Source organism: Astyanax mexicanus, chromosome 15, assembly GCF_023375975.1.
Source record: "Astyanax mexicanus isolate ESR-SI-001 chromosome 15, AstMex3_surface, whole genome shotgun sequence".
NCBI lineage: Eukaryota > Metazoa > Chordata > Actinopteri > Characiformes > Acestrorhamphidae > Astyanax > Astyanax mexicanus.
The window spans coordinates 37032740-37056675 of NC_064422.1; the positions used below are offsets into that span (position 1 = coordinate 37032740).

The window sequence follows — 23936 nt, forward strand, 5'->3', positions numbered from 1 at the left end:
TGTCGGGGTTGAAATCAGTCAGTGGTGCACCTGTGTTTTTTGTTTTTCGAGCCAGAAATTTACCTGAACACACCTCACTTACAGACCACCACGCCCATCTGCACAGATACAGCTCTGGAAAAATAACAGACCACTTAAAAACCTCTGGAGTATTATCAAGAAGAAGATGGATGATCACAAGCCATCGAACCATGCTGAACTGCTTGAATGTGTGCACCAGAAGTGGCATAAAGTTATATTCAAAAGCAGTGTGTAAGACTGGTGGAGGAGAAGATGCCAAAGATGCATGAAAACTGTGATTAAAAACCAGGGTTATTCCACCAAAAATAATATATTTCTGAACTCTCAATTTTTTTTTTATATGAACTTCCTTGAACTTTCTTTGCATTATTTAAGCCATTACATAATTTCAGCCATTTCTCACTTTCTGCAAATAAATGCTCTAAATTACAATATGTTTATTGGGAATTTGGGAGAAATGTTGTTTATAGTTTATAAAATAAATCAACAGTGTTCATTTTACTCAAACATATACCTATAAATAGCAAAATCAGAAAAAAACTGATTTAGTAACTGAAGTGTTTTTTTTTTTTTTTTTTTCCAGAGCTGTATATTTGTAATTGTCTTTGCTATTTAAAAAGCACAGGCACAAGCACAGCACAAGGCACAGCACAAGGTGTGAAAATAGACTGCTAACAGAGTGTAAGATAGCAACCAGCATTACAACACGCATTGTGCAGGGTGTAAGACAAAGCCATAGATCTTTTTTTTAAGGTTTTTCCGTGTTTCTACAAATGTGACGCTGATGCTGTTGTGATTCCAGATTTGGTAGGCTTTGCTGGTTGTGGTGGTGTAATGGATGTGTGGGTCACTGTGCTTTTACCCCACTTGATCTCTGTCTCGAAGGTGCTGTGCCGAGGGAGCTAATGGCAGGCAGTCTGTGTGTACTTAAATTACAGAGCCTTAGAGAGCAATGAGTCTGAGACAGGGAATGGAGAAAAGAGGTGTCATTAATAAGACAGAGAGAGAGAGCGAGAGAGAGAGAGAGAGAAAGAAAGAGAGAGAGAGAGGCAGTAGGCACGTCTGGCTGTCAGACAGGCCATGCTCACGTAAGCAGGCTGCTGCGGCAGGGATGACTGCCCTTTCCAACAAAAGTGTCTTATTGACTTGTATTCAAATGAGTGACCTTTCTGATATGAGCTATTTTTATGCATAAATCAAAGATGGAGAGACTAAGGGACATCAAGAGAAAAGAGAGAAGGGGTAGTGGTGGTGGTGCTGGTGCTGGTAGGGTTGGGGGGGGGTGCTTATTCGTTCGCTAAAGTACATACAGTAGTGGCACCAGTATCATTTAGAGCTGCAGATGCATTTATTTTTCTAATAATACCACTTTATATCATATATCATAGATGCTATTGGTTTTATTTCATAAGCTCAGGAGGGCTATCTTTCTCGGCGTACATTATTGGATTGCTTCCATAAATAGCCATTGCTAATGCCTCAGACAATGCAGCGCATCTCTCTGGGCATCACTGCTCTTTCATTTGTTTAGGCCTTTGTTGAGGGCATCAAGCCCCCACACACACACATACACACACACACACACACACACACATGTATACACAAAAAAGACCCTCTGGACTACATGGCTTTGTAAGTAGCGTATAATCCCTGTGAGTCTTTGCCCCAAGTGAATCCTGTGTGAATGCACAATCCCCTGAGCTACAAGCTACAAGCTAAATCTGATCCAGTTCAAGGTCTGTTTCTTCATTACGTTTCCATTTATAACATAACTGAACATGTACAACAGTCACACATAGTACATATCTTCTGCAAGACACATTGTGATGCTTATTGCTATCTAACACCCCTTTAACAGTCTATTTCCACACCCTGTGCCTGCATTGTTTAAAAAGCAACAGTGCTCATGAGTATGTTTCTATGCAGATGGGCGTGATGATCTCGAAATAAAGTTTCGTACGGTAAATATTCAGGTGTATTGCTTGTATCTTGGCAACAGAAAACACAGGTGCACCACTGACTGATTATAATCTAGACAGAAGTCAACAGTCAGACGTTCATTGTTATCTTGGGGCATGCATACCCACACACATGGACACGCAGCAGTGCACAAACCCATAGCACGTACCTGATGGCAGCTATGCAAACTTTTACATTAACAATAAAAATGAATGAAAAGTGAATGAATGTGAACAAACAGGTCAGTTTTCTCTGCTGAGAAGCATTAGACACGTACGGGTAGTTGCATCATTGAAATAGCAATTTGCCAAGCAAGTCAGAGCGCACCTGGCTCTTAAAGGGAATGGCAAGTGACATGCTTTTTGGTTAATTGGTTAACTTTAGCCCTTAAAAACACACTCATTATTAATTAGAATAATTAATACCATATTTTTAGGACTATAAGATGCACTTAAAATCATCTAATTTTCCCCAAAATCGACAGTGCACCTTATTTATTCTTATGTATTCTACCAGTCAGGTTGTAAGGAGCAGTAAAGCCACTCAACCAACAAGTTTCAGTGAAGTTTTTCTCCAGCCCTGAGGCTAGAGCAGTATTAGCATTAGCCGCTAACCGCAGAGCTAGCTCTTTCGCCATTCAGAGGTGAGTATATTGGAGTGTAGTCTGCATGTTTACTGTGTTAAAACAAGCTACGTGTCATGAACCGCTAGCTGATAGTGCCGAAACACACTGCTAACTGTGGCTAGCGCTGCTGCTAACCATGCTGTTGAAAATATTGGAAATCAAAGTTTACTGTAAATAAACTAAAGCACTTTACTCACCCAGATAAACAGTTTTCAGAAGAAAAAAATACGTAGATTACTGTGTGGCACCCTTGTTCCTTACTATTGTCGTTTAGAATGCGCCTTATAATCTGGTGCACAGTATGTATGAAAGTAGACCAGGAAATAGACATTCATTGATAGTTTTAGTCTGTAAAATATGGTGCATGCCTTTTGTGTGTTTTGAGCTGTCCAAGGCATACTTTCCCTGTCGTTACGATAGCAAAGACACACTGGCATGCCCTAAATCTCGTCTAAAGATTTCTAAAATAGTGTCCTTGGCATGTCCACGGGAACAATGCACTTGTTGAGCACCCCAGTATAGTGCATACCAGCACTGAGCTGTGTCTGAAACTGTGCCCTATTCACTGCTCCCTCTCTGCAAACATCCAGATCATGTTATAGAGCACTAGAACAGGAAACTGGATTTGACAAGGTTGTGAATGTTGTGCAGTGTTGTGTGTGACAGCAGATTGCATCACTCTGCATCACATCAAACTGTTTCAACATAACATCACTTACATTTGTAACCCGCTACTTATGGCGTCATCTTTCTGTCTTCCCAAGAGAGTTCACGAGTCTTATCATCTGCTATACTGCTACTGTGCACTACTTATACACAAACTGCAGTGCACTATGTTTTTTTTTTAGACACCACACTTTCAGTTACAGACAGATTGATCACTGACCACTGTCAGTTTACTACAGCTTAGAAACTGTATGAACTCTGCACTTTAAATCCTTCCACTATTATTACTCTTAAACTATGCCCTGTTTCTGATTTTCCACTAATCTCTAACCTTTTATTACTTATTCGTCATCAGTTTTAGAACACCCTTATTGTTTAGAAGACCAGTAGCAGTGCTGTATGGCCCACACAAGCTGCTTTTTTATTTTCTCATCATGGCAATGCTAAAACTAAGACCTAGTTGTCACGTCTGGTGCTGTAGGCACTTCCTGTCCTTCCACACTGGTCTCCAACGGAGGTTGTCAGCCCAACAACTACAATACCCAGAATGCACCACCCGCTGACAACACACACACTGCTGATCACGTGACACCTCACCTGCCCCGGCCGGTTAGCCCTGAGTATTAGCCACAGTATATATAGCACTGCTCAGACGCCCTTCGGCGCCGCGTATTGCCTAGGTTCGTCCGACATTACAAAGCGTTATTTTCTGTGATTATTTTTCTGTGTATGACCTTGCTTTTGTTTTCTGACTACCGATTTTTGCCTTTGCCTTCGCTGTGGATTTTTTCGTGTATCTCCTTGGACTGTTTATCGTTTGTGTTTTTTCGGATCACCTTTTATACTGCCTGCCTCGTGTATGACTATTGGATTGTTTATCGTTTCTGTTTTTGGATTGCCTCTGATACTGCTTGCTTCGTGTATGACCACTGGACTGCCTCACTATCCTGTTAAGCTCTCCGTTTCCAGGTATACCTTTACTGGTGTTTTGTTGCTACTGCTAATCGCATTCTCTGTACCCTGTGGGTTTTTAATAAAATCCTTAACTGGTTCCGCGAGTGTCTGTATTCTGTGCCCCACCATGACAGAATACGCGGCCTCACGTGAACAGACAGCGATCTCTGACCAGTTAAAATCAGGGTTGATTAGCCAGGGACAACTTCTTGGTCAGCACCAACAAACCCTCGTTGGTGTGACTCACGCTGTTACAGAGCTAACTAGCCAGCAAGCTAATCAGCAACAACAGCTGACTAGCATCCTCGAGCACCTACAGGGATTAGCTTCGGCTAACGCTAGCTCTGCTGCTAACCCTAGCTCCATGGCTAACACCAGGCCTCATAACCCCAGCGCTTCTTCCTCCGGATTCTTTGTGTGCAAACCGGAGTTATATGACGGTGATCCGGTGAAGTGCAGCGGTTTTATTTTACAGTGCTCTGTTTACTTCAGTAACTCTCCGGTGACTACTGATCAAGCCAAGATAGGCTTTATTATCTCTCGTCTCTCCGGGAAAGCACTCGAGTGGGCCACCGCTGTATGGGATAGCATTTCGGTGGCTAGCTACACGGATTTTTTGGACACTTTCCGCTCTGTGTTTGATCACTCGCGTTACGGCCAATCTAATGGAGAGTTACTGCTCGCTCTGAAGCAAGGTCACAAGCCAGTCGCTACGTATGCCCTGGAGTTTCGGACGCTAGCTGCTGGCAGTGGATGGAATGATGCAGCTCTTCTTTCGGTGTTTAAAAACGGACTTAACCCGGACATTTTAAGAGAGTTAGCTTGCCGAGATGAAGCACTCACTCTGGATCAACTCATTGCTCTCTCGATTCGCCTGGATCAGCTACTTTCTCGTCGTCCCAAGTCCAGCACCCCCGTAGCTTCTGTACCCCATCCACACGTCTCTGCCAGCGGTTTCAGTGGGTCTACATCTGCTCCGGAGTCCACACCTGAACCCATGGACATCCAGAGGTCCAGACTGTCTGCTGCCGAACGCCAACGCCGCATTCGTCTCCATCTATGTCTCTACTGTGGAGAGAGGGGTCATCGCAAAGCTGAGTGTGGTTTCCTGACCCGATCCATGAGGCCTCCTGCGACGGGAAAACGCGTGGAAAGGGTTCCACGCGCCAACGTGGTACGTAACCTGACTCCTTGTCGTGATTCCAAAAATTTTTCGTTACCTATGGTTTTAAGTTCACCTACTGGTTCTTTTCCCGTTGCAGCACTCGTTGATTCCGGATCGGAGGGAAACTTCATAAGCCTGGAGTTGGTGAAGGAGCACAACATCCCCACTAAGGAGCTCCGTCGCCCCATCTCTATCCACGCTGTTGATGGGAAATCGGTGCGCTCCAGACCTGTCACTCTCCAGACTGTACCACTCTCTCTCCAAGCCAGCGCTCTCCACCACGAGGAACTGTCTCTGTTCGTGCTTCCCAGCACGGAACACCCGTTGATTTTGGGCATGCCTTGGCTCAAGACGCACAACCCACTGATTTCCTGGACTGAGGGGGACATTACGGTTTGGTCTGATTTCTGTTTTGAACATTGTTTAGCCCGTCCTGATATAGCCTTACAGTCCACGTCAATTGAAAGCCCCGAAGTCGTAGATCCTCCCGTAGTTCCCTCTGAGTATTCAGATTATCTGGAGGTATTTAGTAAGGCTAATGCTACTAAGCTGCCACCACATCGCCCCTATGACTGTGCCATAGATCTTATTGAAGGTGCCACTCTTCCTAAGGCTAGAATATATCCTCTCACTCTTGACGAAGAGAAGGCTATGGCTACTTATGTGGAGGAAGCTCTCGCACAGGGTTTCATTCGGCCGTCAAAGTCTCCTGTAGGTTCGGGCTTCTTTTTTGTTAAGAAAAAAGATGGTGGTTTACGTCCTTGTATTGATTACCGTGGTTTAAACGATATCACCAAGAAGTTCGCTTACCCGCTCCCTCTCATTCCTAGCGCCCTCGAACAATTACGTGAGGCTAAGTACTTCACCAAGCTCGATTTACGCAGTGCGTATAATCTCGTTCGCATCCGTGAGGGGGATGAATGGAAGACTGCCTTCACTACCACCAATGGGCACTATGAGTACCTGGCAATGAGTTTTGGTCTAGCTAACGCACCGGCAGTCTTCCAGTCATTCATGAATGACATTTTTCGTGACATGATCAACAAGCATGTAGTCCTTTTTATAGACGACATTCTGATCTATTCCCCAGACTTAGAGTCCCACGTTCGTCATGTCCGCTCCGTACTTAAACGTTTACTTGACAACGATTTGTTTGCTAAAGCCGAGAAGTGTGAGTTCCATCTCCAACGGGTCACATTTCTCGGCTATGTCATTAGTCCCCAGGTCCGCTCACTGAGGGTACTCCAGATGACGTTCCGCCCGCGGCAGTGGAGGGGGAGGCCTCGTCTACGTATGCGGTGAGAGAGGTACTGGATTCTCGCAGGCGCGGTGGCGTACTCCAGTATCTGATCGACTGGGAGGGCTACGGCCCCGAGGAGTGTTGCTGGGTTGCTGCCGGTGACGTGCTGGACCCTGCTATACTGGCTGAGTTTCATGCCCGTTACCCGGGCAAGCCTGCTCCCAGACCCCGTGGGCGTCCCAGGCGCTCGCTTTCCTCGTCGGTTCCGGTGCGTCGGGGTTCCCGGTTTCGCAGCCCCCGCCTGTCCGGTACCTCTGTGGCGACTCCAGGTCCTCCTGCCGGTACTCCCTGCTCGTCGGGTGGTCGTCGTCGTGGTCGTCCTCGTTCCCGTCCGACTCCTTCGGGGGAGGGTACTGTCACGTCTGGTGCTGTAGGCACTTCCTGTCCTTCCACACTGGTCTCCAACGGAGGTTGTCAGCCCAACAACTACAATACCCAGAATGCACCACCCGCTGACAACACACACACTGCTGATCACGTGACACCTCACCTGCCCCGGCCGGTTAGCCCTGAGTATTAGCCACAGTATATATAGCACTGCTCAGACGCCCTTCGGCGCCGCGTATTGCCTAGGTTCGTCCGACATTACAAAGCGTTATTTTCTGTGATTATTTTTCTGTGTATGACCTTGCTTTTGTTTTCTGACTACCGATTTTTGCCTTTGCCTTCGCTGTGGATTTTTTCGTGTATCTCCTTGGACTGTTTATCGTTTGTGTTTTTTCGGATCACCTTTTATACTGCCTGCCTCGTGTATGACTATTGGATTGTTTATCGTTTCTGTTTTTGGATTGCCTCTGATACTGCTTGCTTCGTGTATGACCACTGGACTGCCTCACTATCCTGTTAAGCTCTCCGTTTCCAGGTATACCTTTACTGGTGTTTTGTTGCTACTGCTAATCGCATTCTCTGTACCCTGTGGGTTTTTAATAAAATCCTTAACTGGTTCCGCGAGTGTCTGTATTCTGTGCCCCACCATGACACTAGTCCAATCATATTAAGCTGAGCTAAAGGCTAAAGCTGTTGCCATGTGGGTCAGCCAGACTTGACTCTTCCTGTACCAGTTTGTCCAGTTTCCAAGAGTCTTTTAAAGGTGTAGGAAACAGGACTCTCTGCTCTCTGGCTTCAGCTGTAATTTCTCTAAAGAAAATACATTTTTTTAATTTTAATTTTATTTTATTTTATTTTATTTATTATTTTTATTTATGTATTTATTTTTGTTTTTGTACATTTATACAGTAGATTTTGTACCATTTCCAGTTAGTGGCTGGACCTGAAGAGCATAAATGGCAAGAGTAAAAAGAGGGAAAATCGTGGGTGTTCTAAAACCTTCGACTACTGTAGTTAACAGCATACCAGTTTATTTGGCTGCTGTACTCATGATTGCACTGTTAACAACAACCTGGTGCACCATAAGACACACAACCCTACCACTGAAATACTCACTATACACACAAATGCCCAGTTATATCACCGATTACAGATTCACTACAGTTATTACTAATCAGCTACCCTTAATCACACATGTAATCTAAATAATTGTATTTATTGCCTGCTGTCTATTGTACTTACTGTTCATGCACATTGTGTTTTCTATGTCTTGCACTAATTTGTCTATCTAACGTCTGTCCGTACAGTATTTCATTGTACTTCACAGAATAGAAGGACTTTTAAATGCTGGGTATACAATGTGCTGTGTCCTTAAAACACTACACTTCAAAAATGTATAGAAATATAGAAAGCTTGAAATTAATGGGTTTATTTCTAGTTAGATTTACAGAACAATAAATATATATATATTTAATGTTTTATTTATTATAGTTAAGGTTTGCGTTTCATCTGATTATGTGTCTTTTTATGGCTGTCTACCCTCTTCCCCAAGCTCTCTCAGATTACAGTGAGGCTTCCTAGTCTCTAAAGCACTTATAACATATACTTCTATATAAATAATATAAATCTACTATATTTTTATAAGCAAATCAGTTTACATGCTATGTGATTTACATAAAATTGTTATGGCATGATGATGGAAATTACATTCAATTACTTCAAGTTTTCATCCATGTTGTATCCTATTGAATACAAATTGATTGTATACGTTTTTTTATGTTTTTTATTTTATTTTTTATTATGATTATTTTGTAATTTTATAAATGTTCATGCAGGAGGTAAGGTAAATACTAGATACACATCTTTTTCATCCAAAAGCCACCTAAAACAGTAATGATGTTTCACGCTACCGGCCCATTCATCATCGCTATCATTCTAGAAACACAAAAGAATGCATTGAATTTATTAAAAAGTCATCTCCTGTAAAAATCAATTGAATCCACTTCCATTCCCTTTATGAAAATAATTTATAATGGTGTCTCGAGAAATATTGCACGTTATACATTTTAAATATCAAAAGCCGTTTAAACCATAGTGGAGCTTCTTCTTAGTTACTGTGGCAACAGGAAAACCTGACTTGGTGGATGATGATCACAGAGGGGGATTTAATGGTCAGTGAGTGACCACAAAGAAAATAATAAAAAAAGTGAGAAATGGTTTGGGAAATTGTCGCTCAGAATAAAGCACATGCTTTTTAATTCATTAAAACTCAAGGCTGGAGCAGTGGTGGCTCAGTGGTTACAGCAATGGGTTGTCGATGGCAGGCTTCAATGGATGGCAAGCTGCTACTTTTGGCCGCTTGAGCAAAATTTGGTCAGACCATCAAGTGGATCAGCTAAACCATGTCCCATTTTTTTTTTTTTTTTTTGTAGTGTGAAAACACTTTTCTAGATGGTTCAGATAAGGGGTGGGCGATATGGCCCCGAAATAATATCACGATATTTCATGGTATTTTCGCGATAACGGTACTCTTGGCTATATGACCAAACACTTTTAAAAATATATATTTTAAAAATACACTATACACTATTTTTTTTGTAGTACATACAATATAATACTCATATTAAAAAATACAAGAATTGTATTAGATTTGTAACAGACGTCAATGATCCAGAATGTCATGAAACTAATAATAATGCACTTCAAATATCTCCATATATCCAGGATTAAAGTAAAATAAATGATACTGAACAGATATAAACTGTTTCTAGTAGATATACAATGGGAAATGGGATGGGTGATATGGCACGATATTTTAGGGTATAATATCGTTCACGATATTTAAAAAAAAATTGACGATATTATCGTGTACGATACGATATGGCACACCCATAGTTCAGACTTTTGGATTGATTACTGGAGTTTAAGGCAGACTGACTTCACCCGTTAAACAATAGAAGAAGAAAAAGAACCAGTGCTGTGCCAAAATCTGACTCCACATTACGCAGCAGTGCAACAGATCACGCTGGTGGTTTCTGTATCTACTGTAACTGTAGATTTATAAAAGAAAAATACTAAAAGGAATCTGTTAAGATCATTGGGCTGTTTGATGGGCATGTGCATTAAGGAAGCGAGATTCTGACAGTGACCTAAAAAGGCAAGTTACAAAAAATACTCTACAAATCAATCAGTATTGAGTATAAGGATACTAGGGATGACTTAATTACTTTAAAAAAAGTAATCTGATTACTGATTTCTCCTTTAACCCATCTATTGCAATGGACATGTGTTTTCTTCTTTCTTGTGTATTTGTGCGCTTAGCACAGATTGAGACCTATTATCCATCGGAAAAGACATTTATCACCCAATCAAACAGCAAACTTAGCCCTATCCACTACACTTAAAAAAAAAAAAAAATAAAACATGGCATTATACCAGCAAGTGAGGCAGAGTAAACACTAATTCACTAATTATTTAACTATACTGTTACTATACTGTTTTACTAAGCATAGGAATGATGTGTGTAATAAAAGGTTTTATAGAATAAAAATTACAATGTAAAACAAGTGATTCCAATACAAATAATATTTATGCATAAATAATAATATTAATCAATAAGTTAGAATTTTTCTATTTTTCTATTTTCTATTTTCTATATTTTTTTATTTTTTTATTTTATTTATTGAGTCTTGTTTGAGTACAGACAGAAGTACAGACAGAAGACAGAAAACAGACATCTTATAAATGTATATTTTATTTTTGTTACTGGAACATAATTCAGGTCTGAAAGAGTTGCAAATTTTTTTTAAGTAAAGTTATAAGTAATATAAGTTATTTTGGCACGGTTGCAGCTGACAGTTTCAACAATAAAGGGACGACTGTGTTCCTCTATCCAGATTACTGCCTCCCAAACGTGGTTGCGATGCTCAGGGGAGCTAGTTTCCCTGGGCCAGAACACGCTTAACTTTCCCTTCCTTCCGTTCTGGGGTAATACCCAAACTTCGGTTCTTTTTTAGTGAAAAGATGAGTTAAAACAAAGTACTGGGTGTTTATTATAGTTTGATTGGTCATGACATGAAAATAAAACGAGTGGGCCATACTACAATTCCTAGAATACAATACATTTCAACGCATCCAGCCGGACGATACAGTATCTTTTTACTAAGGTAAATGACAGAAAAGAATAAGTAACTTTAATCTGATTAGTGGATTGAAAATAATAAAAATAAATAATAAAAATAAATAATAAAAATAGAGTAACGTTTTACTAAGTAACATGTTAATGACATCACTGATGGCAGGACACATCAAAGTGCTTCTGTCCACTCACTAAACTGCAGTGTGTAACCAAGACTAACTGGAATAAATGTACAGAATACAGTGTAACTAACACATAATCCTTAAGTTGCACTCTATCCTAAGTTATTATTAGTCTTTATTTGGGAATTACAAACATAAGCTTGGACCCACTGATTACCACCAGGCATTAAAGGGTTAATCCACAGCTCAGTGAAGGACAGTAACAGATTAGATGCTTAATTGAGGAAGCATGCATTGGTTACATTAATCTCAGCGGCTCAAAGCAGCTTTTATTTCTCTGTAATAAACGCTAAATTGCTGATGTGATGTAAACTCTCAGCACCGGCGTCTGGGGGACCCGAGTGGTCCCTTGTTCACAGCTCATGCATATGAAAAAACACACAGGCTTCTGGCATATTTTATGATTTAATCAATAAACTTTTTCTGCTTTGAATGCATGTTTGATTCTCTGTACTGTTTATTAATACTAGCATTAGGAAGGCCCTGTTATGGAGTCGTTTGTATTGATTAATGCTTGGGTAAACTTCATTAACTGTACTGTATTAATTACCGTCTATTAACAGACAATTTATTGAAGATTGTAGTAGCACATAGTCCAGTCAGAATATTAGACCCCATTGTCCTCTTTTATACAGCTCCTGAGAGCTTATTGGAGCACTTTGTAGTGTAGATAATAGTATAATTACAGACTGTAGTCCTGTACCTGTTTCTCTGTATACTTCCTTTCACTCTGTTTTACAATAATCAGCACCTAACAGCTATTAATTGGATGGTGTATTATTCTGACTATTGTAGTAACATTGGCGTGGTGGTGATGTGTTAGTACTTGTGTTGTGCTGGTACAGTGAGTTGATCTACGGTGGCTTTGAAGTGCAAAACAAATTAACATGTCAGAAAACAACATTACAAAGAATTTAACAAACTTACATACAAAAAATAATTACATTCAAGAAAACCAAATTACCAAAGAAAAAAAAGAACTATTTTACATGGGCAAAAAAAAACATTACATTAAAAAAAAAATAAAAAAATTACACAAATTAAAACTAATTTACAAGACGTGAAACACTTTTACCAGCACTGAAAAACTTTTACAAACTGTGATTTCTGACGGAAAGGGAGGGTCTTACACACAGGAAGTGCTTGTTTTTCTGAAATGCATTTTTTTTCCCATGTAAAATATTTTTTTCCTTGGTCATTTTGTTTTCTGACATGTTCATTTGTTTTGCACTTAAGGGCCACCGTATTGCTCAGATACAGCAGTGCTGCTGGAGGTTTTAAACACTGTGTTCACTCTGTTAGACACTCCTACCTAGCTACTTCACCTTGTAGATGTAAAGTCAGACAAAGAGGGCCCTGGTCTATAGCATTGGCGCATTCATATCTTTACAGTGCAGGGCTTTGTGCGTCAGCAGAGACTGATACTGTCCTGCGTGTTCACGCTGTGAAGATACACCAGCAACCAATTTAAGGGAACAGCAATGTTATTTTATACTTTATTCTGTATATAGTTGAGGTAAAAGCTGGGTTTGCACTGACTAACTGACATCAGTTTTACTTTCAAATCATGTTAACAGCACACCAAAGCCTCAACCTCTTGAGTTTATTTAAGTTTATTTACTCAAACTGAGTATAATATCTGTAGCCCATCTGTAGCTTTTATTTATTTATTTTTTGACAGAGGCAATGCCGTGCGCTGAGCTGTGCACTCCACCATGTGTCTCCAGCTGCCAGCATTTTTTATTTTTTTTTTTTGAATAAATGATGGACAGCGTGAGACGCAATGTTTTTTGTTTTGTTTTTCAAATATAAAAAATATAAAAGCAAATTTCATTTAAATAATAGTCAAAGTGCTTTTTTCTTTTCTTTTTTTTTAATTTTCAAAAGTGCAGGATGTGAGACAGAATGACTGAGAAGAATGAGCGTCTGTCAAATTCTTAAACAGCGGATTGTCTATATCTGCTATATTAATCTATAATTATATGAGTCCATGTACTGAATATAAATATATATCCTTATAAATGTCAGAAATAAATATAACTAGTAATAACTTTTTTATTCATTATTGTGCAGAGTTTTAAGTATATTTTATTTTATAGTTCAAATCAAAATGGACAATAAGTGTAGAAAGAAGCAGTTGATCATAATAGTACTGTGACTGGACTGTGTGTTTCTGTAAGATGCTAAATGATTGTGTTGCGTGTCTGCCTCTGACTGTGGTTGTGCTTTGAGCTGCACACTGTTCTATTAAATATTCATCATTTGAGCTGAATATTTGGATTAATTTAGCTGTGTGTCAAGTTTAGGTTAAGGCTGGGACGTAGGTTAGGTTTTAGTTGAGTGGCAGAATTTTAAGTTTAGGGTACATTTAGTTTTAAGCTGAGGTGGTTAAGTTGGTTAAGTTCAGGTTTAGGCTGAGTGGCAGGAGGTTTAGTTTAGGCTGAGGCGTAGGTGGTTGCATTTAGGTTTAGATTAAGGTGAAGTAGGTTAAGTTTATGTTTAGGCTGAGGGTAAGCAGGTTACATTTAGTTTAGGCTGAGGTCAAATAGGTTAAGTTTAGGTTTTGGCTGAGATGTATGTTAAGTTTATGTTAAGAAGAAGGTCAAGTTTAGGCTGACTAGCAGCAGGTTAATTTTGATTTAGGCTGAGAAGCAGCAGGTAAATTATTGGTTTAGGCTGAAGTCAAGTAGGTTAAGTTTAGGTTTTGTCTGACGTGTACATTGAGTTAAGGTTGAGATGAAGGTTAAGTTTGGGTTTAAGTTGAATAGCAGCAGGTTCATTTTCTGTAAGGAATATTTAGGACGATTTATGACACGCAACATAGCAAATGTAAAGAAAGCATGCCTGAATTATGACATGAAAGTAAGCAAGTTTGTTTGCATGTCAAAGTGTAAACAATGTAATATCCCTTATGCTGTTTATTCCTGACTAAGGGGGCTAAAATAAGGCTAAATAAATGCAAAGCGCAGTTCTTTTCTTCCCACTTTCTCTTTGTTTATTCCTTTGACGCCCTGACGGGGAGAAAAAATGCCAATCGAGCAGTTTTCCCCCACCTCGCTCCGTGTGTCACAGAGAAGTAAACAAACGTTGCCAGAGTTTGCATTCATTAATCCGAAATAGACAAAAGCGCAAGCCAACGTACTGCCATCTGAGCGTTTCCCCATGATAAAAGCTTCCAGCTCTCGGTCATTAAGAACTCACAGAAGTACAGAAGTTGTTGCGTAAGTGCTGTGCATTTTTTCACCTGAGTAATAATCGGGATTATGGATTAAGACACTGTATTAGAGCAATAAAAAAAAAGAGTGAAAGTATGCAAAACACATTGCGCTCGAGGATGCTAAATGATTGTGCTGCATGTCTGCCTGGGACTGTGGTTGTGCTTTGAGCTGCACACTGTTCTGAGCTGCACACTGTTCTCTTCTTCACCTCTCTATTAGTGAGAGCTAAGAATGGGTGATAAATTATAGGTTATTTCACTCTGGCCATAGCTCTTAATTAGACTGGATGCTGCTAGTCTAATGCTGAGTGTAGCAATATTATTCCACATTAAAACATCCATGAAAATTTTTTTTGTTAATAACTTTTTATTTTACTTTTTACTATTTTACATTGTGGGGAGAAGGTGATTAAGGCAGTAAAGAGAATTAAAAAAAAGCAATAAAGGGATGTTAAAAAGTATATTATATAAGATTCCTGATAAGACTAATGACTGATGACCAGTTTCTTATTGTTTTCTCTAATGTTTTCCATGAAATCTTGAAATCTATCACAGGGGTTGGACAATGAAACTGAAACACCTGGTTTTAGACCACAATAATTTATTGTGGTGACGGACAGTTCTGGTGGAAACAGGAGAGTTGAGGTGCACATTGATTTCTGCCGTGATTTGAGCAGCCGTGGTTTTATGTTTTTTGTATACAATCCACGTTAGCACCCGAACATTCCTTTCAGACAGCTTCCTCTTACAGCGTCCACAGTTAATCCTGTTGGATGTGTTTGGTCCTTCTTGGTGGTATGCTGACATTACCCTGGATACCGTGGCTCTTGATACATCACAAAGACTTGCTGTCTTGTCACAGATGCTCCAGCAAGACGTGCACCAACAATTTGTCCTCTTTTGAACTCTGGTATGTCACCCATAATGAACCTTCGCACTCTGCTCTTACTGCTGCAATGTGCAATTAATGAAGATTGGCCACCAGGCTGCTCCAATTTATCCATGAATCCTCCCACACTAAAATGACAGGTGTTTCAGTTTCATTGTCCAACCCCTGTAGTACATACCACATCCAGGCATCACATAACGGAAGAGCGGGATTAAACCAAGCTTGGAGAATTGTCTTTTTTGCTGCTGTTAAAGCAGCGAGATGAAGTCTGTGATGAGGAAGCTGGAGCTGCAGTATAGAGTCATCACTGAGAAGAAAGAGTGTTAAGGAAGCCATAAAGAATTTTTTTTTTAAATAATTAGACAAATATAAACTCGAAAAAACCCAACTGGTTATTTTTAACAGTCCTTTGGTAGCACTGTTAAGCAAGATTAACACATACAACCTGTCTGTCATGTACTTGAAGAAGAATTGAAAACACAGCACTTGGAGATAATACCTATGATACAGATTCTAGGCTACAGTCTAGGTGACTTGGGTCCACAGTAGAACTTTACAATGAGAACTCCTTTTTAGAAGTCTGTTGGTCACACTTATGAAACAATCCAAGCATTAACACCTTAGACTAAAGTTTTCTATAATGAGAAACTTATTATGTGAAATCTGAAGACTGTTTTTACCAGGATTTATACCCAGACACTTGACTCAGACTTCCTACATGAACACTGCTTCCTACAGAGAGTTGCTGTACTGCACAATACAGTTTAATTGTAGATTCCATTACAATATAAATTAATTCTCAGCTAGATTCTGACCTGAGAGTGCACAGTTGGGTTGGTGGGATCTGAATACTCAATGGTACCAATGCGTCAATGATTATATCTCTGTAATACTAAAATTGATTGACCTTGTTGAAGGGAATATTCAATTCTTGATACAGTATTACATTGAGTGGAGAAACTGTAAGACATATGCTGGAAAGATGATAAGTTTGGCATTAATTTTAGTACATTTACATGTGTTACAGAATCTCATACAAGTTTACAGATATCTACATCAAAAGGAAGTGACAGTGAGTGCCACTGAGAACATTACTTTTGGTAACACTTTACTTGGATGGTCCATTTTATGGCCTTGTTGATGCTCAACTGACATTCAACTAACACTGAATTGAATTTCCATTAAATTTAACTTAACCTTAACCTTAATGTTGAATGTAAATGATTCAAAATAGAACCTAACCCTATACCTACCCCTACCTTAACCCTTAATCAACCATAAAATCGAACCCTACACCTAACCCTTACCCTAACCTTAACCTAAACTTAAAATCTAAACCTAAATCCAATCCTAAAATATTAAGATAAGCGTTTGGGTTAGAGTTGAATGTAGGGTTATATTCAATAGAGAATCATTTACTTTCACCTTTTAGTTCATTTGCATTTAATAGACATGCAGTTGATTGGTAGTTGAATGTCAGTTGAGCATCAAAGAGGCCATCAAATGGACCATCCAAGTAAAGTGTTACCTTACTTTTTTATTACTATTAATTTCTCATGTAGATGAATGAATTACTACTGGTATTACTGCCCAGGTGCGTCAGTTGCCATCTACCTCTACTAATGCCTTAACTTTTAACCTTATATTTAAGATGAAAATTATAGCAAATGCTGTAATTATAGATTAGACAAAAAAAATCTGTATTCTGATTTAAAGCTTTTGAGTTCATTTTAGCTATCAGCTTTCCTCACAGTCAGCTGGTCTCGAATGGCGGCACATGAGTGAGTCATTGCAGGTAGGCTCCTACAGAAAAGGAAAACAGCATGGTTTCTAGCTGAATAATAAACCTATAGGACACGAGGCACAAATAGTACCGGTACATATACAGTGTGTGAATGCTTCATTATATTGCAATACATTATTTAGAGCTCTATAATATAAAATATGCATTCACTCTATTCTCATATAACTATTATTGACTTGATTATAATGGGTTGGAATATCTATCAGGCAATCCTGTCCCTGAAACTGTTTTAAGAGTAACAGATATTACAGCTGTAACCATAATGTTGCCCAATATTGATGTATTTGTTTGTTGTTAGAAATGACTCGAGAAATGGTATTATTAGTATTTTTTTAATTAAATAAAAAATATTCACCGGTTTAGCTGTATATTTGGTTTGGTTAAGGTTGGGTAGGTTTAGGCTGAGCCTTAGGTTAGATTTAGGCTGAGTAGCAGCAGGTTCATTTTAGGTTTAGGTCAAGGTGAAGTAGATTAAGTTTAGATTTAGGCTGAGGTCAAGCAGGTGAAGTTTAGGATTAGGCTGATGCCAAGTAGGTTAATTTTAGGGTTAGGCTGATATCAAGTAGGTTAAGTTTAGGGTTAGGCTGAGTTCAAGCAGGTGAAGTTTAGGGTTAGGCTGAGTCCAAGTAGGTTAAGTTTAGGGTTAGGCTGGTGTCAAGCAGGTTAAGTTTAGGTTTAGGCTGCATTCAAGCAGGTTAAGTTTAGGGCTAGGCTGAGTTCAAGCCGGTGAAGTTTAGGGTTAGGCTGATGCCAAATAGGTTCATTTTAGGGTTAGGCTGGTGTCAAGCAGGTTAAGTTTAGGTTTAGGCTGCATTCAAGCAGGTTAAGTTTAGGATTAGGCTGAGTTCAAGCCGGTGAAGTTTAGGGTTAGGCTGATGCCAAGTAGGTTAGGTTTAGGGTCAGGCTGATGCCAAGTAGGTTAATTTTAGGGTTAGGCTGATGTCAAGTAGGTTAAGTTTAAGGTTAGGCTGATGTCAAGTAGGTTAAGTTTAGGGTTAGGCTGAGCTCAAGCAGGTGAAGTTTAGGGTTAGGCTGAGGCCAAGTAGGTTAAGTTTAGGGTTAGGCTGGTGTCAAGTAAGTTAAGTTTAGGTTTAGGCTGCATTCAAGCAGGTTAAGTTTCGGGTTAGGCTGAGTTCAAGCCGGTGAAGTTTAGGGTTAGGCTGATGCCAAGTAGGTTAATGTTAGGGTTAGGCTGATGTCAAGTAGGTTAAGTTTAGGGTTAGGCTGAGTTCAAGAAGGTGAAGTTTAGGGTTAGGCTGATGCCAAGTAGGTTAATTTTAGGGTTAGGCTGATGTCAAGTAGGCTAAGTTTAAGGTTAGGCTGATGTCAGTTTAAGTTTAGATTAAGGTGAAGTAGGTTACATTTAGGTTAAGGCTGAGGCATAGGTTAAGTTTAGGTTAAGTTAAGGTGTATAGCTTTAGTTCAGGTTTAGGTTGAGGTGAAGTAGGTTAAGTTTAGGTTAAGTTGAGGTGAATGGCTTACGTTTAGCTTTAGGTCAAGGTGTAGTAAGTTGAGTTTAGGTTAAGTTAAGGTGTATGGCTTTAGTTCAGGTTTAGGTCAAGGTGTAGTAGGTTAAGTTTAGGTTAAGTTGAGGTGAATAGCTTATGTTTAGCTTTAGGTCAAGGTGTAGTAAGTTGAGTTTAGGTTAAGGTTGAGGTATAGGTCAAATTTAGGTTAAGGTTACGCCCCACCCAAATCCTTCTGTGCTGTGCTCTAAACTCAGTAAACAGGCTTGTTATCTCATGCAGTTGTGAAATCACTGATTGCGCCTTTGAATGCAAACAAAACTGCAGAAGAAAAATGACATCATTTGGCCTGCTGGCAGTGTCATTATTGGAAATAATGACTGGCCCTCCCAACTTATGTTACTTAGTGGGAGTACATAGCATTGGTCCTATTAATTTATGATGAATTAGTCATTAATATGGAGAGTATGCTTTGCGCCCTCACCGCACGCCCACCCCTCCCCTGGGCTGTTATGTTGTGCAGACGCTGATGAAAGCCGCAGCAGCTCACGTGGATGCTCGGATATATGTCCTAAAGCTGTAAATCCTCCTCTCGCTGCTGTTTACTCGTATTGACAGTTATGTCTGTCATTCTTCGCGTGCCTTAAGATTGTCTTAAGCAGAGACGAGAGATTTCATCTCCTTATGTCTTTCATACGGCCCCAAATCAGTCAATTATTTTGAAGCGCTAGCTGAGGCTTAGGATTAAGTGACTTAGAGGAAAAAAAGCGGGCAGCTTCTTCAGCCTCTGCTCCCTCCCAGTCACACAGTTGGCCACAAATAGTGGCACGTGTGCAGGCTGATTGCTGAGGCACAGGGGCAGATAAGCCAGAGGAACCATTATCCCAGAGTAAGCCACTGGACTCCAAATTACAGCCGCAGGAACCGTAAACCTTAGGCTTTATTTTCCCTCCCTTAGAAAGACTTAAAGGAGCTATATCATGGAAAACTATATTTTAATTTCTCTTTTGAAATAAAGGACATGGTTCAAGGTTGCACAATGTAGCTAGTCCAGGCCATCCATTTAAAAAAAAAAACAAAGCTGCATAAACTCACAATTATATGCAGTATATTCACCTGTTCAGCATTTTATTCTCATTGGTCCACATTGTTATTAAGAAGCATTTGAGCCTGGGACTAATACAGAGGTCAATTACATGGATCAATCTTAGCTTGTGATTATACTGTATACTCACTCACTTACAGCTAAAGGAAGAACCATTGGGAGGAACCAAGGCTCACATGGGGGACCCATCCTCCTCTGGTCAAACTACTTATGAATTAATGATAAAAACTCGCAATACATCCACGTACAGTACTAGTCAAAGTTTGGGCAACGTATTCTTAATCAAGGTTTTTAGAACAAAATGCAAATAGGGCTTTTCACTGTATACCAACTCTACCTCTACACAACTTTACAACTGATGCTCTCAAACAAATTAATAGGGAAAGAAAGGTGACTCTACCTCATAAAGCTGACTTAGAAAATCCAGCCAAGATGTGCAAAGCAGTCATCAAAGCAAGAGGTGCTACTTTAAAGAATCTAAAATATAAAACATATTCTGGTGTGTTCAACACTTTTTTCTTTACTAAATAATTCCATAAGGTTTTCATATGGTGACTTTAGAGGCAGGTTGCAAAAAAAAAGTCAGGTAACAATTAAACAAACACAAAATAACAAACAAACAAACAAACACAAGAAAACTAAAGTAAACAAAGCATATACTCAGCTAACACAAATACGACAGGACTACGGCTCAAACTAACAGTAATCAAACATAAAAGCAGTGTTTGACACGACAGGGCCAAACTAAAAGCATGACAGAGAACAAAAGAACACATGGGGTATATATATACACACTGGAAAACAGGAAACACCTGGAGAAGGAGATGAGAGGGCGGAGTAATAAACCAGACAGATGGGAATACTAATGACTGGGTGGGGCTATGGTGGAGGCGAAGGAGGAAACAAGACAGGAACAAAACAGACTAAAAAGCAGGACGAAGCAAAGAAATGAAAAACACAAGACATACAAAGAAGCAAAGATGTGACAAAGTAATGTCATAACTAAATGTTAATAGTTAAACATATGATAAATACATAATGAATAGAATTATCAGTTAAAACAATTGTAATAATTAACTAAATAGGTAACTAGTGGCAATCAATAATTAGTTGAGACATTCCGTCCTTAGTACTGTTATTTAATGTACCTCTATTGTAAAGTGTTACCCAACCCTTAAAGGCACAGTAACAAAAGCAGTCTGTTTAATTAAATAAGTGATTAAGTGATAAATAGAAAGTTGAAAAATGATCATATAAATTTAATTATGAGTCTTCTTTGTACATAAATCGCAAACTACAAAATATTTTAAGCAGGCAAACTAAAATCCTTTATGGGGTGTTCGTTTTTTTGTTACACAGTGAGTCCTGCTGGCTCCGGAGGACCCATTGCTTTTCGGGGCTTAAAAAATGTTCTGATTTTTCTTTCTCAAAGAAAATGATTCATGACCAAAGAGTCTTAATTGGAAAATAGTATATTATTTTACTCATTATTTCTTAAAATAAAAGCAGAAAATGGAACCCACAGACCCTAAGGTCTAATAAGGGTTAAGAAAGATTCACCCTCACAGTAATAAGGCTGAATTTTCATAGTCCAAGCTGGAAAGAGATGAGCTGCACTTATCGTAACTCCAGATAGATCCCGTAACTCCATCCATACTGTACGCAGAGGATGGAGGAGAATAGATGAAATGCGGATACGGATAGAGAGAGGGAGCTGATGTATTAGTGGTTAGTCAGACTGCCGGGACGACAGCGCCTCTCTGTCTTTCATTAACGTCAACACTTTTAGCATAACCGCACTCGGAGGCTGCGTTAGGTCAGCATGCAGTCACCGGCTTCAAATACATCCCTGCAAGGACATATTTCAGCTCACCACTGGCAAACCCAGGGGAACATCCTGATGATAATGCAAGGTCGATATGAAAGCTTTGGCAGGAGGCCAGCATATGTATTGATTTTAGCCTTTATGCTTGTAGACTATTAATACCATAAAACACTCATAAAAAATAGTTTCATAAAAAGCAGGACCTGGGTTTAAAACAAATATTGCTTAGTGATGTATTCGTGTTATATCTCCGTGATTAAGGTGTCAGACGTGATCTCCCTTTTTCCTGGCGTTTATGTTTCCATTTCCCTCCATCACTCTAGAGTCTGGCTCCCGGTTTTGCTTCCCTTAGGATGCAGTTTTGCTTGCGTAACTGTTTTTTGGGACAGGAGTACTAAGTGTTCTATAATAGAAATCCCCAAAAAAGCATGCATGATCCTACATATATAAAACTAAGTTTAGGAATATATCTACACTGATAAGTGTGTTGGTCTGGAAGTGAGGTGTGTTTAGGTCAATTTCTGGTTTGTTTCTATCTTGGCAGTGGAACAGTCAACAGTCAGCCGCCCAATCATGTCCCTCCCCCGCACATACACACACACACAAATAAACACTTTTACATCAACAATAAACAGATTAAAGCATGAAATAGCATTGCTGCTCCTCTAAATGAGCTGCTGGCATCCCTTTCCTCCAGTTTCCTCTGCTGAAACGCAAAAAGCTCTGCGTTGTTAAGATATGAATGCACCAAAGTCAGAGAGAAAAAAATGACAACTAGAACATTTGATTTTTTTTTCTCTGATTAATTAAGAGAATTAGCACATGCCTTTTGCACATTTTGAGCCGTGCAAGGCATTATTTTTTGTGCCCTCAAAATAGCAAAGACACATTGACACGCCCTAAATCAAGCTGTGCGATGTGCAAACTGACCGATTGGTCATAGATCGCTAAAATAGGGCCCATAGATAACTAAAAAGAATGCCAGAGAAATGTCCTCCAGCTTAAGACTGTGGAGCAGCAAACATTTTATTCTCTTGCATAAAGGAGCACCATCCAATATGTTCAAGTACAGAAGAAGTAGTGCTTATGATTTAAAATGAATCATCTAACATCAGCATCTGACCTCGCTAATGCTTTTAATGTCTAAATGCAGACAAATGCTGACAAAAATACTGAAAAAGAAAACTGTGAAGACCATTTTAAACAAAAGCAAATCTTGGTTCAGACTCTAGTCCTGACTTTCCGGTGTAAAAATTCCCATAATAAACAGAATTACACAATTTTACTAAATACAGTTTATCAATTATTTGCATTCTTTCTTTGCATTTTATTGTTATGGGTCAGTTTTAACCATATCAGTGTGGTTGTTTTGTGGTCAGTTTTAACCATACAGCATATTTTAGTGGGAAACTATTGCATTTTTTTAACATTTATTGTTCCATATTTTTTCCAGGTATTGTATTTATTCTACCAATAACTAGGGCTGTGACGATTAGTCAATATAATCGATAATGTTGATTATTTAAATTTGTCGACTGCAAATTTCATTGTCGACTAATCGTTAATTTGTAACAGTACTGCATTACACAAAGTTTTTAGAGGAGGACATGACAGAAATAATCGTTGACTAATCGACAAATCGACTAATCGAGAAAATAATCATCAGATTAATCAACTACCAAAAGTTATTAGTTGCACCCCTACTAATAACCACATAATTCAAGAATATCATTTTCATTTGTCAAACCAGGTCCTTACCTTGCCTACATACTGTGGGTCCGAGCCCATGTACTCCTCCAGCACGAAGAACTGGTTCCACACCCATCCCCTCTTGACTCTCTGGAAGCCCCCCGACCCTCCTCTGTGGCCTGCGGCGAGCATGCCGGCCGGGCTACGGGGCCAGTCGTGCCCCGGCCTGTTGTGGGGCTGAGCTAGGGGCAGCGTGTGGAGAGGAGCCGGAGAGCTCTGCACGAAGAGGAAGCACAGGAACAGCAGCAGACAGTTCCCCTTCAGCATTGGGCGGTCTGAGGCGGCGCAGTTTCCGTCAAAGTCCAGAGAAGGGTGGAGGATGAAGACCAGAGAGCCAGGGTACCAGAAGAAGAGCCTGAAAACTGAGGCCTGGGAGAGGAGAGGGGGTGAAGGAGGCACCAGGTAAGGGCCCACTCAGAGCCTGGCGCTCCTCAGCTCCTCTTGCTTGCGGTACTGAGCCAGTCAGCCAGGTAGTGCGTTCATCACCTGCAATAAAGCATAAAAAAAGAATAATTAATTATTTTAAATTAATTAATTAGTTTGA

At 39.7% G+C, this 23936-nt stretch overlaps 1 protein-coding gene across 1 annotated transcript in view; it reads right to left on the reverse strand.

The window, feature by feature from the left end:
- The window catches only part of LOC103025909 (cadherin-12), a 292081-nt gene that overhangs the window by 158828 nt on the left and 109317 nt on the right, over positions 1-23936 (reverse strand). Inside the window, exon 2 of the mRNA XM_007250137.4 lies at positions 23402-23878. Coding sequence (XP_007250199.2) covers positions 23402-23659 — 258 coding nt within the window. The 5' untranslated portion in view covers positions 23660-23878. The remainder of the gene's footprint in view (positions 1-23401; positions 23879-23936) is intronic.